The 15404-nt window shown below is 53.6% G+C and overlaps 1 protein-coding gene across 3 annotated transcripts in view; it reads right to left on the minus strand.

Moving 5' to 3' along the window:
• Window positions 1-1573: 1573 nt before the first annotated feature.
• DENND5B (DENN domain containing 5B) overlaps window positions 1574-15404 on the minus strand; it is a 118391-nt gene continuing 104560 nt past the window's right edge. For all 3 annotated transcript variants that reach the window (XM_007502530.3, XM_007502529.3, XM_007502531.3), the window contains exons 16-21: window positions 11845-11963; window positions 11298-11488; window positions 10806-10888; window positions 10280-10406; window positions 4154-4328; window positions 1574-3579 (exon numbers count right to left, since the gene is read on the minus strand). In XM_007502530.3, the coding sequence (XP_007502592.2) occupies window positions 3396-3579; window positions 4154-4328; window positions 10280-10406; window positions 10806-10888; window positions 11298-11488; window positions 11845-11963 (879 nt within the window). In that variant the 3' untranslated portion in view covers window positions 1574-3395. The remainder of the gene's footprint in view (window positions 3580-4153; window positions 4329-10279; window positions 10407-10805; window positions 10889-11297; window positions 11489-11844; window positions 11964-15404) is intronic.

The following is a 15404-nucleotide window of genomic DNA, read 5'->3' on the forward strand; positions in this document are numbered from 1 at the left end:
ATATTAGAATTGTTAATTATAACACTGCCCAGGGTCACGCAACCAAGTATCTGAGCCTGTATTTAAACTCCTCTACCAACTGGAAGGACCTCCAGGAAGTGATGCAGTGAGAGGAGCAGAACCAGGAAAACACTGTACACACAGACTGATACATTGTGGCACAATCGAATGTAACTGACTTTTCCATTAGGGGCAATGCAATGACCTGAACAATCCAGAGGGATTTATGAGAAAGAAAACTATCCACATCCAGAGGAAGAACTGTGGGAGGAGAAACACAGAAGAAAAACAACTGCTTGATCACATGGATCAAGGGGGATAGCACTGGGGATATAGACACTAAATGAACATCCTAATGCAAACACCAACAACATGTTAATAGGTTCTGGTCAAGGACACATGGAATACCCAATGAAATTGTGCCATGGCTGTGGGAAGGGTGGGGGGAGGGGAAGGAGGGAAATAATGGGATTCTTGTAACCAAAGAATAATGTTCTAAATTGACTAAATAAACCAATTTTTAAAAAAGAAAAAAGAAAAGGAGACAATCTGGAACACATACAAAGTGTAGGATTGAATGTGTCCTAATGCTGACATCTACATGATGTCAGGGAAGCTATTCTGAATCTCTGTGTGTCTCAGTGATCTAATCTGTAAGATGTGGGGGACAGCCACTAAACTTCTAGTTTTCATATAATTCAAGTATTCTATTTTATGGAATTGGGACGGGGGTCAAATAAAATAATGGATGTAAAAAATAAAACAAAATAAACTCCTCCACTAAGCTGCCTCCTTTGGTTTTTCACGCTATTTTCTCAGAGGATTCCCATTAAGAACCTTCACTAAGAGGATCTTGAGACTATTCAAGCTCCTTCTTCTCTATGGCAATGTCAATAAGGGATCCTTACAGCCTCTTCTCATTGTTCCCTTGTAAGGACTGTTCTCTTCACTTCCTTATTTACAGTTCCACATTCCTCCTCCTGTTTTTTCAACAGGAATCTGGGAAAAGCCTGTTTCACTGAAGATCCATTTTCCCCTTTTGGGATGGATATGGTCTCCCACAGCTGGCGCCCCCTTCTGGGACCTGGGCCTCCGCTGCACCCTTTGCAAGTTGGGCAGCAGCAGCCTCCTTGCCAGGCAGCTTTGCTGGGCTTCATTCCCCCAAAGGCAGAGAAGACGCGCAGCCTCCCCCTCCCCCAGTTCCATTCTTCTCGGGAATCACCTCGGGTGGCCACATCTGGGGTGAGCTGGGTTTTAGGCCATGTTAGCAGCTTCCCCGAGAGGACCCCCAGCACCACAGGACTTGGGCTCACCCCGGGATTTTGTTTTGGTAACCCTCCCTTCTGTCTTTGGAGCAATACAACATATGGGGCCCCTGGCAGGCCATGGGGGTGAAGTGACTCACCCAGGGTTACCCAGTGAGGAAGGGTCAGAACCTAGATTTGAACCCAGGACGTGCCGCCTCTGGGCCCCTGGACATGGCTCCTCCCTATGTTGTTTCCACTTCCTTCCTTCTTCGTGGCTTCCTGGTGTTCAGGGCGGAGGCCTCCAGAATAATGCAACGACCCAGCAGTTTTAATCCATAGTTTTATTTGTAAAGAAAATAGCATGAAAAGCCATATTGAAATGTACGTCAAAATCTGAAAAACCCAAGACAGCGTCTGAGATGTGCAGGTTAAAGTGCTTGTTAGAACAGTCTTCTCGTGACGAGCACGCTTCCCCTTGCAGAAATCTAGGTTTGGTTCCGCTGCTTCCTGGCACCGCGAGACCCCGGGAGGAGGCCAGACGCTCGCTCGCTTGCTCTTGGCTCTCTTCTGCTTGGGGAGCGAACGAGAAGTGACGCCACGGAAGTGGACGGGAATCCGGGTCCTTCTCCAGACACCCACAATTCCCTTATTGCTTGGCGAGGCCCTCGTGCCAGGACGGGGGACGCTACATGGGGGCCCCGAGAACCCCGGCCGCCTCCAGGAGCCCCTCGCCAGGTCAGAGCGTAGGAGGCCCCGTGCGCTGGCCAGCGGGGAGGGGAGGGAAGGGGAGGGAGAGGACAGGCTCTGGGAAGACTCCGCCACGAAGCAGAGGGACCCTGAAGGCAAACGCTCGCCCCAGCCCTCTTCCCGCAGGACTTCGTGGCTCCTTTCCAGAGCCAAGAGGACGCCTGTGGATCGGTTTGGGGGTGCCCCGGGAGGGGGGAGGCCTCGCCTCCAGAAGGCCAGAGATGAAACAAAGCGGGACGGGCACCGGGAATGGCTCGGTCCAATGGTGGGACTCGGGACGGGGTCTCTGCGGCGTCTTTCCTTTGCTTTTTCCAGGGGGCGCCGCTCCCCGCAGGCCCTTCCCGCCACGTTCAAGGAGGGGAAAGGAGGCATTTTCAAGTAGACGTTTCACAGAACGGAGTGGCCGCCACGTCGTGGCACGGCTCCGGGCTCAGTCCGGACCTCAGGCTGCCCTCTCGGGCTGCGTTTCTGCGGCGATGGTTCCGGAGGGCCGTCAAGCGGCCAATAATACTGTGGAGCTGCATAGATTGGGAGGAGGTAGAGGAGGAGGTGGGGGCGTCGGGGGCGGCCTGGGAAAGGAGGCGGCAGCCCGGCGCCCTTTCCAGCGGCCCCATTCTGGCTCCTGCGCACGAGGGACGCGCATTCAAAGGGCGCCCCGGCACCGACCCTTCTCTCCTGGGCTCCCCCCGCTCTCCTCTGGCCCTTTGGGATCACTCGTCCTGCCAATGGGAACATCGTGCGCGCTCCACGCCGCCTTCTCGCCCTTCCGTTCCGCAGCCTGCGAGCCAGCCGAGCATCCGTGCTCATTTGGCGGGTGCGGAGGCCCAGAGTCAGCGCGAGGCGACTGAGGCGGCCTGGAGGAGCGCAGGGCGACCGCTAACGCCAGGTCTTGCTATTCCGCCAAAAAGCAGGAAGGGCCACACCCGGAGAGGCTCTCTGCGGTGCCCATTTCCCAGCAGTGCAGATGCTTCCCAAAGGCAATGCGAGGGACCCCCACTTTCCTGGGGTGCGGAGGAAGGGCCGGATTCTTGGCGCGGGTCCCGCGGCGCGCCGCGGCCGGCCTTCACGAAGCTCCTCGTCTCTCCGTTCTCAGAAAGCTCCCGACACAGCCAGCACACGCAAGTGTTCTATTTTGGACACGTCTCCGCTGAGGATGAGCTCCGGCAGCCCTGAACCCCCACTCAGAAGAGGAAGCCCAGCGGGCTGCGCCTCCTCCGCGGGAGGGCGACGCGTCCTTCCAGTGATTCGCTACCACGGCGAGGCCAGACAGCCGGCCCTCCCCAGACAAAAGCCTGGTGCCAGGGCGCCTCCCCGGATGCACGAGCCCCCTCTGCTGTCCTTCTTTCGTCTGGGGAGGGCCGACGCCGGCCAGGAAGCAGGAAAGAGCGAGGAGAAAAGCAGCTACACGTCCACGCCTTTGACCAGGGACCCTTCTAAGACGATGTGGAAGTCCTGGATGGCCTGCAGCACGCGGATGAGGGAGTTGACGGTCATGTGGTCGCGGAGGAGCGCGCTTTCCTCATACATTCTGGTGATGGCAGGACACTCAGCCAGGACCGGGATCCATTGGGGAAGCAGGTGGTCCCTAGAGGCCAAGAACAAGAGCAGCGTGAGAAGGGCGGCCCTGGGAGATGGGAAGCCCTCAGAGCGTGTCGTCCCTGCAGCGGCCACGTCCCAGGAAGTGCGAAGAGGGACGCCAGCCAGGGACATTTATGTCCGGGGACGGCTCTACGGACACAGAAACCCCCATCCACAGGGAGCTCCCTTCCTGGTCCACTGGAGGGATGCGCTCGTGGACGGAGCAGCTCCGACGTGCCAACTTTAGAGCCAGGGAATTCAAGAGAGTCGTATTCTCCAGGGAAGAGAGTTCCCCGTGCAGGAAGACTCCTTCATGTTACCACATTTACAACAAGAATACGGCGCGCTCTCCCAGCCCCCACAGTCCTCCACTAAGAACGCTTCTAGATGCAGTCAAAGCAGTCCCAGCGGAACCTCAGGCTCTCTCCCCCTCCCATGCCAAAAATGGACACGAAAAGGGATAAAGGGAGAACTTTGGGATAAAGTCTCCACAGATTCTACAGCTCTGGGCAGCTGGTGCTGAAAAGGGAAACAGGTCAGGGGGAAGCCAAGAAACAGACCAAAGAACCCCCAATAGGTACCTTGTGCCAAGACAAACCAGGATCTGGAACTTGCCGTCCTTCCCGATGTGCCTGGGGGCAGTATTGATGGCGTTCACATAGTGGCAGAAGGTTTTGCAGGATGACTTCTGGATAAGGACTTCATCTTCACTGTCCTCAACTTGATCAGTTGTTTCAAAATAAGCAACTGCTTTCTCTGTAAAAAAAGGTCACAGTCACCCTGGAAGGAACACCAATTCAATAACCATTTAAGCTCCTACTATGTGCCAGCCACTGGGCTTGGCTCTAGGGACCAAAGACAAAAAATAAAAGTTCCTCGTCTTTGAGATGCTGACATTCTCCCGGGAAAACATCGCATTATATGTGAATAAATAAATAAATAAATCCCAAGTACAAAGTAATACAAAGTATAAGGAGGGAGGAGACTCTCCGATTCTCTGCCCTCCACCCCCCACTCTGCTCCCGGCCTAGCTGATAAATAATCTCAGAAAGTCATGGGCGTGTGAGAGGAAAAGAAGTATAAATGGGATAAGTTGTTCCAAACTCTCTATGCTGGACGCAGCCAAAACAGAACTCTGGGGAACGTTCGTCTCTGTAAATGCTGGCGTCAATAAAGCAGAAAGAACAGATGAATGAACGAGTAAGCATGCAACTAAAAATAACAGGAACGACCCCCCACATTTACTTGCCAGTTAAACACTACATTGGAAACTCTAAAAATCAAAGGAGGGATCACCCCTGTATAAAGATCAATAATAGGGAAGTAGGTCTTGATCAAGGACCCATGTAAAACCCAGTGGAAGCGAGCATCGCCTATGGGGGTGGGGAGAAGAGGGTAGGAGGAACATGAATCATGGAACTGGGGGAAAATACTTTAATTAAATAAAAAATTTTCAATTAAAAAAATAATTGTAGCTACAAACTAGATAGATGCAAAATGTGGCGTTTTAAGGCTTATAAAACACTATGGTACTTTATCGTCACATTCTAGATAAGGAAATCAAGGCTGAGAGCGGTGAAGTGACTTCCCCAGGGTCACAGTGTTCGCAGGTAAGTATCTGAGGCAGGTTAGGAACTCGGGTCGACCTGACAACCGACCAGGGAGAGCATGACGCTTCAGGGTGACTTGTACATTCAGAACCTGGCTGACTGGAAAGAGAGGGTCGGCTCTGGTCTGGCAGAAGATTAGGATTTGGGGGACGTGCAAGCTCCACTCTGCACAGTATCACCGACTGACGGAATTCTGGAAGGGACCTCAGGGTCGGAGACGAACCCCTAACGGACACCATAGGCGGCTCAGCTCCAAGAATAACGGAAGGAGAAACATCACCTGCAAAGTAGCCCATTCCACTTGGGGATACTCAAGCTGTGGCAAGTTTTTCTAAGCCTAAATTTGCTTCCTTGCAAATTCCACACTTTGCTCCTGGACAAACAAAGTGAGCTGAATCCCCTTTAAAAGCTTCTCAAATGTATGAAGACTGCTATGTCTTTCGGCCCTAAAGCTGCTCCTTCTCTAGGATAAATGTTCCCAACTCCTTCACAAAATGGCCTCTTGTCACCCTGGCTATGCACTCCAGTTTACCAAGAGGCTAACCCTCTGGTTCCCCAAACTGAAAACAATACTCCGCTTATGCATGTCCTGAGCAAGGGACTGTCACTTCCCTGTTCCTGGGAACGATGCTTCTTATAATGCCGCCCCCGACAACGTGACCTTTTATCGTTGCCACATTCAAACCAAGCTCACGTGCCACGGAACCCCCAGAAATATTCCTCGTATCGTAACTCCACCATCTTGCCTCACACAGCTTTTTTTGTACCCAGATTTTACATTTACCTCTGCTGACTTCCAAGATTTAGCCCAACCTAAGATGTTTCTTAGATGTAGACTTTGCCACCCAGTTTGCTGGTTACCATGGCCAACTGGGTGACACCTGCCACTTCGGGGACCCTGGCAGTGGTGCCTCTGACATTTGGGCAAAGAGCACCCTGGAAAGCATCCATCCCTAATGCTCGACACAGACCTCAAGTAGATGCTGAACTAGGAGAGATTCCTCTTTAGGTTTAGCCATGAGATCAGTTCTGACTGTTCTCTGCTCTTCCCTCCCCCTCCCAGAGCCGACAAGCCATTCCATTGGGCTGTACAAATGTTGTCACTTGATACCTATTTCCATAGGATTCATTTTTGCTATAGAAGAAGTTTTAAAAGCCCAAACCCTCAATCACATCCCCAGATAGACATGTGATAAGTGATGTCCTGGCTTTTCTTCTGGGTTTCTGCTCCCATAGTTCTTCCTCTGGATGTGGATACATTCTTTCTCCCGAGTCTCTCAGAACTGTCCTGGCTCACTGTATTGCTGCTAGTAGAGAAGTCAGTTACATTGGATTGTGCCACAATGTATCAGTTTTTGTCTACGATGTTCTCCTGGTCCTGCTCCTCTCACTCTGCATTACTTCCTGGAGGTTGTCCCAGTTCACGTGGATTCCCTCCAGTTTATGAAGAATTGATTCAGTTTAGGCAGGCTCTCAAGCCTGCCCCATTCCCTTGATTAGCTCTTTGGTAATACCTTTACGACAGGAAGGAAGGTTAGGCTGGCATAACACTATTCTGGCTCTTGGAAATCACTGTGTTTGCTAGTGAGGAGCAGAAGATGCCTTTAGGATGTCTCACGGGCAAGAGGTAGGATGGGGCTGAGTTCTGGAAAGGGCTTAGAGATCAAGGCTGGGAACTGCAGAGATGGCTGTGGAAAAAGCTCTCGATGTAGAGGTGGGTCCAGGTGACATTAGAGAACAAGACAGCTCAAGTACAGACATCAAGGGGAGAGAGCACCCAGGAAAGAGAATGGTTACAATGAGATCACGAAGGGCGACAACAATAATTGTCCTGAACACTTTTATGGTGGGAGGTGATTGTTTTAACCCGCACTTTCTATCCTAGTATCAGTTCTTAGGCAAGAGTGGCAAGGGCCAAGCAACTGGGGGCAAGCGACTTGCCCAGGGCCACACAGGAAAGTGTCCCATGGTTTTTTAAGCTCACCACAATCTTCGGGGGTGGGGGTGGGGGGGAAAGGGAGGGGATATTCTTATCCCCAATCTACAGAATTGTGAAAAGGAGAAGAGACAGATAGTATGACTGAGGGAACCCACTCCTAGAGGAAATAGGAGCACCAAGAGAAGGAAGAAGGGGGTTAGCCTGGGCTTCAGAAACGTGACATCAGTCTTTGGTTGTTTATACGTTGTCCCAGAAACACAACGGATGCAGATAGGTACCCTGGCCCCAAGCAGAAGGAATTACATGTCGTTTGCTTCAAAATGCATCCAGGCCAGTAGTGAATCTACAGAAGATTCTTCTTTTTTTAAGCCTTCACCTTTGCTCTTAGAACTGGTATAAACATCAGTTCTGAGGCGTTGAGCAGGAAGAGGCAATGGGCTGTTAAGTGATGGGTGCAGCTGCCCAGCTGGGAAGTGCCTGAGGTTCTCCCGACTCCAGGCACGTAGCCACTGAACCACTCAGCGGCCCCAAATTCATTCACTCTTTCCTTTTTATTTAATTCACTAAAAACCCCAACCCAGCCCTTTCCTTCTGTCCTAGAACGTGATACAAAGACTCTTGTGTGAGGGACGTAGGCCAGAGACTGTGGAGGAGTCAGATGCAGGACCAGCTTTCCCACTGGTTTAGTCAGGGTTTTATGGGAATATTCCCGGACAGCAGTGAGCCGTCTGGAAAGGAGTTTGGTGAGATCATACACGGCTACCCCGGGTTCCATAGCCTGCAGAGAGGGGTGGAAGGAGACACTTTGGATTTCATACTTTTGGAAAACAGGCTGAAAATTGTTATTGCATGTAATTGGGAAAAGAAAATATTCTGAAAAAAGAACTGATATTAAGTATCAGTTTCAAGAAAGAAGAGTGGTAAGGACTAGGCCTTTAGGGTTAAATGACTTGCCCAGAGTCTCATAGCTAGAAAGTGTCTAAACCCAGGGCTCTCTATCTACTGAACCACCCTGCTGCCTCCAAAGGCTTATTCACTAATCTAGTCCATTTCAACGGGGCTGAAGGTGTAACCCTCGTAAATACTTTCATTTATTAGATCTGACAGATTTGGGAACATGCTCTTTGCTCTCCCTCTCCCTTTCTCTTATTCCTCCCTCCCTCCCTCCCTTCCTCTCTTCCGTCCTTCCTTCCTTCTTCCCTCCCTCCCTTCCTCCTTTCTTCTGTCCTTCCCTCCTTCCTCCCTCCCTCCCTCCCTTCCTCCTTTCTTCCGTCCTTCCCTCCCTCCCTCCTTCCTCTCTCTCTCTCTCCCTCCCTTCCTCCCTCCCTCCCTTCCTCCTTTCTTCTGTCCTTCCCTCCTTCCTCCCTCCCTCCCTCCCTTCCTTCCTCTCTCCCTCCCTTCCTCCTTTCTTCCATCCTTCCCTTCTTCCTCCCTCCCTCCCTTCCTCCTTTCTTTCATCCTTCCCTCCTTCTTCCCTCCCTCCTCAACCCCCATCTCTCCACCAGGCCCTGAAAGGACTAAAGAGAATGCGCCGTTCTACGCCTCGCTAGCTGTCTACAGATGATTATCTGAAGTCAAATCAGCAGATCCTGGGGGGAGCAATGAACAGGCGTCCCAGATAGGGCTGGTGGGGAGTCCCAGGCGGAGGGCACTGGCTCGGGAGTGGAGCGGGCTGTCCTGCCCCCTTCTCATCCCTTCCTTGCTTCAGCTTGGCGAGGTGCCTCCCCAAGCGCCAGATGCCGCCGAGGCGGTGCGGGTTAGGGTGCGGCCTGGGCAATCGGGAAAGTCAGTGCAAACACGTTGGCCCTCTCGAGGCCGGAGAGCAGCCGGACTTGCTCCTTTGTCCCTCGGTGGGGCAGCCCGGCCACAGTTCTGGTCGTGGTAGGCTTCCCCAGCGCGAACACTCCACTGACTCACTTGACCAAACAAAGTGCGCGTCTTTGTGGAACGCGGAGACAGGCCGCGCCGCTGTCAGAGTGCAGCACGTGCTCGGGCCTTCCTGGCCGCTGGCCGCGAGGGAGAGGGCTGGACGATCCCGGAGTGCGCCAAGACGAGGCGGGGAGGTTCCTGGAGGAGGCGCGTCAGGAGTCCGAGGACGCCCGCGCGGGCTTCGGAGGCTGGAGCGAGGGGGACGCCCGGGATCCTCCGCGTCGCAGCTTCGGGCCTCCATGGGGCCGGAGCACCAAAGGGCCTGCAGAAGAGCGGACGGGGATCCGCAGCCCGGCCCGCGGGGCCGCACGCGAGCACAGCCGTCCGAAGGAGCGTCTCCTTGCAAAGCGGGCGCTCCAGAGGCCGCGCCGCGCCTGGGAGCTCAAGGGAGCAGCGGAAGGGAGGCGAAGGTGCGGCACGGAATCGGCGGGCAGCGGCCTGAAGAGCCCGAAAGCAAAGCCGGAGAAGAAAGCTGCCGGGGAGGCGGCCAGGAGGGTGAAGACGTGGCCACGCCCTGGGACACCCGAGCCAGCGATGCGCCTGCGCTGCTCCGGCCACGAGCCGCCTACGCGTCCCCTAACGTTCCCAGCCAGAGCGCTGGTGTCTCTCCCCCTGGAGCCCCTTCCTCCTCCCGCCCGGCCGCTTCTTAGTGACCAGTGAGTGGACACGATGCCTCAGACGGACTCCCTTGGTCTCCGCTCGCCCGTGGCCGGGTACTGACCGACCTTCGCAGCGGGGAAGCTGGGCGCGTCCTGACAAAGTCCCCCCTCCTTGCTTTCTCCTTCGGGCCCAGGGGCCGCCCTCGCTGGAGAAGCCCCTGCTCGATGCCCCACGCCAGCGAGCAGCTCCATCGGCCTTCGACCCGCCTGGCCAGAGGACGGCGACATAGACGGCCCCCTCCGGCCCCTCCGCCGTCGCCGGGGCCAGGCGCCAGCTCCGTCCGCTCGGAAGCCCCCCCTTTCCTGGCCATCGGGGAGCTCCTCCGGAATCGCCTCTTCCTCCTCCGCACCCCCCCTCCCCCCCGGCCGCCCTGACGGCGCCCCGCGGCCAGCCTTCCTATTCCCAGAAAGACGTCAGGCGGGGCCAGATCCCCAAGCGGGGGATGGGGAGGGACTGGGAGGCCCAGCGGCCAAAAGGGCCTTTTCAGTCAAAACAACCAAGAACCCCCGTCATGGCTCCCAGCCCTCCGGGCCTCCCCCAGGGGGACCTTCGGACACACGTTCCTTTACCTATGAAGTCCCAGATGAAGACGTTCTTGTGGAAGAGCCGCGCAGACTTGAATCCGTGATGGAAAACTTGCTCCAAGGCGGCGACCAGGCCACTCTCCCCACAGAGCAGGACGGTGAGGCTCCCCCGCTGTGGGGCACACAGGAGTGAGGAGCCACGCCCGCCGTCCCCCCGCCCTCCGCCATCCCCCCCGAACCCCAAAAGGAGGGCGGCTGCTCCCGCCCCCCCCAGCCTGCCGCCCCCCCAGCCCTCCGCTGCTCCCGCCCCCCCCAGCCTGCCGTCCCCCGAGCCCTCTGCTGCTCCCGCCATCCCCCCAAACCCCAAAAGGAGGGCGGCTGCTCCCTCCCCCCGAACCCCAAAAGGAGGGCGGCTGCTCCCACCCCCCCCAGCCTGCCATCCCCCCGAGCCCTCCGCTGCTCCCACCGCCCCCCGCCAGCCCTCAGCCCAGGGACGGCGTGCAGGGAGGGGGGAGCCCCGCGGCCTCCGCTGCTGGGACACGGGGCCCTGGGGGGGCTGAAGGCGGGATACCTCCTTCTCAGGCTTGTGGAAGTGTTTGACGAGGTTGTTCACGGCCTCCCCGATGCCTTCCTGGATCTGCCCGGCGCTGGGCCCTGGAAGGGAGCGGGGAAGAGCGGCACAGGCACAGGCCTCAGGGGGGGCCCAGCCGGCCTCGGCCTGCCCCATAGCTATGGAAAGGGAGCGGCCGCCGACAGAGCGAGGCCCCCTGCGCCCCCCATGGAGCCCCCCCACTCCCGCAGGGCTCCTGCGTCCGCAGGCCCCTCGTCGTCGTTTCAGCGCTCTCTGTCTGTTTTTAGACTCATTCTGCCGAGCGGTCAGGGCGAGGCCGGGGGGGGGGGGGTGTCAAATGGCTGCCGGGGCCCCCCACTGGGAGGCGCCTGAGGCCAGACTGGAACCCGGGACCTCCCGGCGCTCCAGCGGCCGCTCCATGTTAAATGGCCGGGGGGGTCGCTGTCTCCCCTGCCTGGTCCGACGGAGCCCCGGCGCCGGACGCCCACTTACGGCCGCTCATCTTGCCGGTGAGAGCCGGGATGCTCAGCCTCCGGGCGGCGGGCGGCGATTTCTGCTGGGGGGGCGTCCGGCACTGCTTCCCCAGATCCTCCTCCGCGCTGGACGGGATCAGCTCTCCGATGAGGATTCTCTCCAAGCTTCCGTCGTCGATGCCCTTCCCGAGCCACCGCCCACACGGGAACCTGGCGGGGCGCAGGACACGCTGAGAGCCGGGGCGGGGGGGGCCGCAGACGGCGCCGGGCCCGGGAGGGTGTCTACCAGGCCCCCCCCCCAGCCTCGGCGGCCGGCCGCGCTAGCGGGGCTCGCTGCGGGGGGCCTGCGTCGCGCGGCGCTGCGGGGGGTGCGGCAGAGGCCCGACGGGCCGTTCAGAGCGTGAGAGCCCGACCCAGGCGCGAGGAAAAGGGACGGCCTGGGACGTGGCAGGGACGGATGCAAGAATGGCTGCTCGTCGGGGGTGCCCGGCGGCAACCCACAGCTAGAACATCTCCCCTCACCGGGCGGGGCTGCTCAGCGCCCGTAGAGCGCCCGCGTCCCTCACCTGTACGTGTGTCCCGTGATCTCGTTTCGGACCACGACGCAGTCCACGAGCCACTTGGCCAACAGGCCCGAGTTGTCGTGGCCGATCTGGACGGTGGTCAGCTTTCCCAGGTTCTGGCACTGGGGAGGAGACAAGAGGCCGTCACAAGGCGCCGCTCGCCCCCGAGGGCTTTGGGGCCCAGCAGTCGCGCTAACAGCGGCCGGCGCCCCACAGGTGGGGACAGGCCGGAGCCGGCCCGCGTCTGTTCTGACGCCGCGGCCTGCCACCGCTCAAAGGCGGGGGGAGGAAGGGCAACAAGGGCCAGGGGAGACCTCTCACTCATGCGGACGGGCTGTCGGGGCAGAAGCCTAACCTCGCCGTGAAGCGAGTGATTTCTGCCGTTGCCCCTCACGTGGAAGACCCACTCCGGGAGCGAGAAAGGCTTAGAGGCTTCCCAGAGGCAGGGAGTCAAGAGGGCAGCGTAGAGGCAGCGAACGGTCAGACCTCGGAAAACCCTGCAAACTAAACGCTTCCAGGGGACTGGAAATCTAACCTGCAAGACAGGGACCAGGAGCCCTCCTGCTGCACTCAATCCAAAAGATACACCCCCAAAAGCCGGAACTCGAGAACACTCGGGCTTAAGGGGAAGGCAGAAGGCAGGTCCCCAGACCCCTCTCCCCCCGCTAGAACACTAAACTTCCAGGGACAGCGGGAACCTCTGGCCAGGCAAAGGCGCTGGTCTGGAGTGAGTACCTTGCAGGCAGGGCTGTGCCAGGCTCAGAGCATCAAACACATGCAGAAGGGAATGAGTTAGAGAAGGCGTGCAGAGAGGGCAGCCTAGTTGCAGCAGCAGAGACACGCCATTTTGCTCTCCCCTTCCAGAAGGTTTTGGCCTCAGGCCACATATCGCAACCCAGCGGACTTAATCCAATCAACAGTCTTCAGAGGGCAGGGAAGCTCAAGCTCCAACACCCCATCCCCCACCAACTGCTGGACTTTAATCGAATCAAAGCCTCTAGAGGGCAGGGAAGCAAAAGCTTCAATACTCCTCCCCCACAGACTGCACTGAGAGACTTGCTGACAAGACTCCAGGAGGGAAGACTGACAGAAAAGCCCAAAACCCAAAAAAGAAATAAACAAAAACAAAACAAAACAAAAAAAATAACTGTGAGGAGCAAGAGCACAGACAACTGCAGGGAGTAAAGCAGAAGTAAATATGAGCAAACAACAGGAAAAGAGAAAAGAAATTACAATTGAAAGCTTCTATACTAGCAATGAACAAAGAGCAAATGGAACAGAGGAGGAGGGAAGATCAAGCAATAAAACAGAAAACACAGCAAGTTGAACACAGGGTTTGAAAGAACTCAAAATACAATTCAAAACACAATTAAGAGAGGCTGAAGAAAATTGGGAAAAGAACTTAAAAACTAAGATAAGTCATCTGGAAACAGAAAATAGTGTCTTAAAAGCCAAAATCAACCAGCTTGAAAATGAGGCAAAGGAGATGAAAGAGGAGGCAAAGAAGATGAAAGATGAGGCAAAGGAGATGAAAGATGAGGTAAAGAGGATGAAAGATGACTTCCAAAGAAAATCAGATCAGAAGGAGAAGGATGACCAAAAAGCCAGGGATAAAATCCAGTCTTTAAGAACCAGAAGACAGCAACTAGAATCAAGTGACTTCACAAGGCAGCAGGACACTATAAAACAAAACCTAAAGAATGAAAAAATTGAGGAAAATATGAATTCACATTCATTCACAAAATGGAAGATTTAGAAAATCGTTCCAGGAGAAACAACTTAATAATCATTGGTCTACCAGAAGACCATGACAAAAGAAAAAGTCTGGACATCATACTACAGGAAATTATGAAGAAAACTTCCCTGATATTCTAGAATAAGAGGGAAAAGTGGAGATTGAAAGAATCCACAGATCACCTCCTGTACTTAATCCCCAACTGACAACACCCAGGAATATTATAGTCAAATTCAAGAGCTATCAGACCAAGGAAAAAATATTACAAGCTGCTAAGAAGAAGTCATTCAGATACCATGGAACCACAGTGAAGATAAAGCAGGCTCTGGCTGCACTTACACCGAAGGACCGAAAGGCATGTAATATGATATTCCAGAAAGCAAGGGAACTAGGTCTACAACCAAGAATTAACTACCCAGGAAAACTGACTATATTCTTACAGGGAAAAGTATGAACATTTAATAAAATAAAAGAATTCCAAGCATTTGTAAAGAAAAGACCAGACCTAAACAGAAAATTTGATGTTCAAGCACATAATTCAAGAGAATCATCAAAATTTAATTAAAAAAGAGTGGAAAAAAGATAAACAACAACAAAAAAAACCCAACCAAAAAAGTCACCTTTTTTTTTTTTAAAGAGACCCAGTAAATTAAAATATGTATCCCTATAAGAAAGGAGGTCATTGGTAACTCTTAAAAATTGTTATTATAACTTAGGCAGCTAGAAGAATTACACTTAGAGGAAACAGTGATGACAAACAGTATAGGATGAAATAACAAGACATAAATATGTAAATAGATATATGTATGCATAAATACATGTATGTGTATATATGTATATATATGTAACTAGAGCTAAAAAAAGAGATTACTACTAAAAGAAATGGATAAAGAAAATGAAGGGGGTAAATTGATATGTTGCAAAGAAGTGCATGGCGGGAGGGGGGTTGAACATCAATACATTGGATGGGTAAAGAGGTTGGAGATAGGAAATACTCAACTCTTACATGCATGGAAATTGACTCAAAGAGGGAAGAACAATCCAATCCATTGGGGCAGAGAGTTGATTTGCACTCTACAGGGAAGTAGAAGGGTAACAAATGGACTGGTGGGGAGGGAAGCAGTACAAGGGAGGGAGAGGGTAAGGGTAGTTTAAAATGACTGCAAAGAAAATAAGGGGGGAAATAAGAAGGGAGAGGGGTAGAAAGAGAAGTAAAATAAGGGTGGGAACTAGGAGGACTGATTAAAAACAAAACATTGGTGTAGAAGGAAATAGTGAAAGAAGAAAAGGCAGGAACAGGAGCAGAAATCAAAATGCTGGGAAATACACAGCTAGTAATCATAACTCTGAATGTGAATGGAATGAACTCACCCATTAAACGCAAGAGAATATCAGAGTGGATTAGAATCCAAAACCCAACCATATGTTGTCTACCAGAAACACAGATGAGAAAGGTAGATAAGCATAGGATCAAAGTAAGAGGATGGAGCCAAATCTACTGGGCATCAACTGATAAAAAGAAGGCAGTAGTCTCAATCATGATATCTGACAAACCAAAGTAAAAATAAATCTAGTTAAAAGAGACAGGGAAGGTAATTACATCCTGATAAAAGGCAGTATAGACAATGAGGAAATATCAGAAATCAACATGTATGCACCAAATGGCATAGCATCCAAATTTCTAAAGGAGAAATTAGTGGAGCTCAAGGATGAAATAGATAGAAAACATATATTAGTGGTAGATTTGAACCTTCCTCTATCAGAACTAGATAAATCAAACCAAAAAATAAATAAGAAAGAGGTAAGAGAAGTGAATGAAATCTTAGAA

Source organism: Monodelphis domestica, chromosome 5, assembly GCF_027887165.1.
Source record: "Monodelphis domestica isolate mMonDom1 chromosome 5, mMonDom1.pri, whole genome shotgun sequence".
NCBI classification, from domain to species: Eukaryota; Metazoa; Chordata; class Mammalia; order Didelphimorphia; family Didelphidae; genus Monodelphis; species Monodelphis domestica.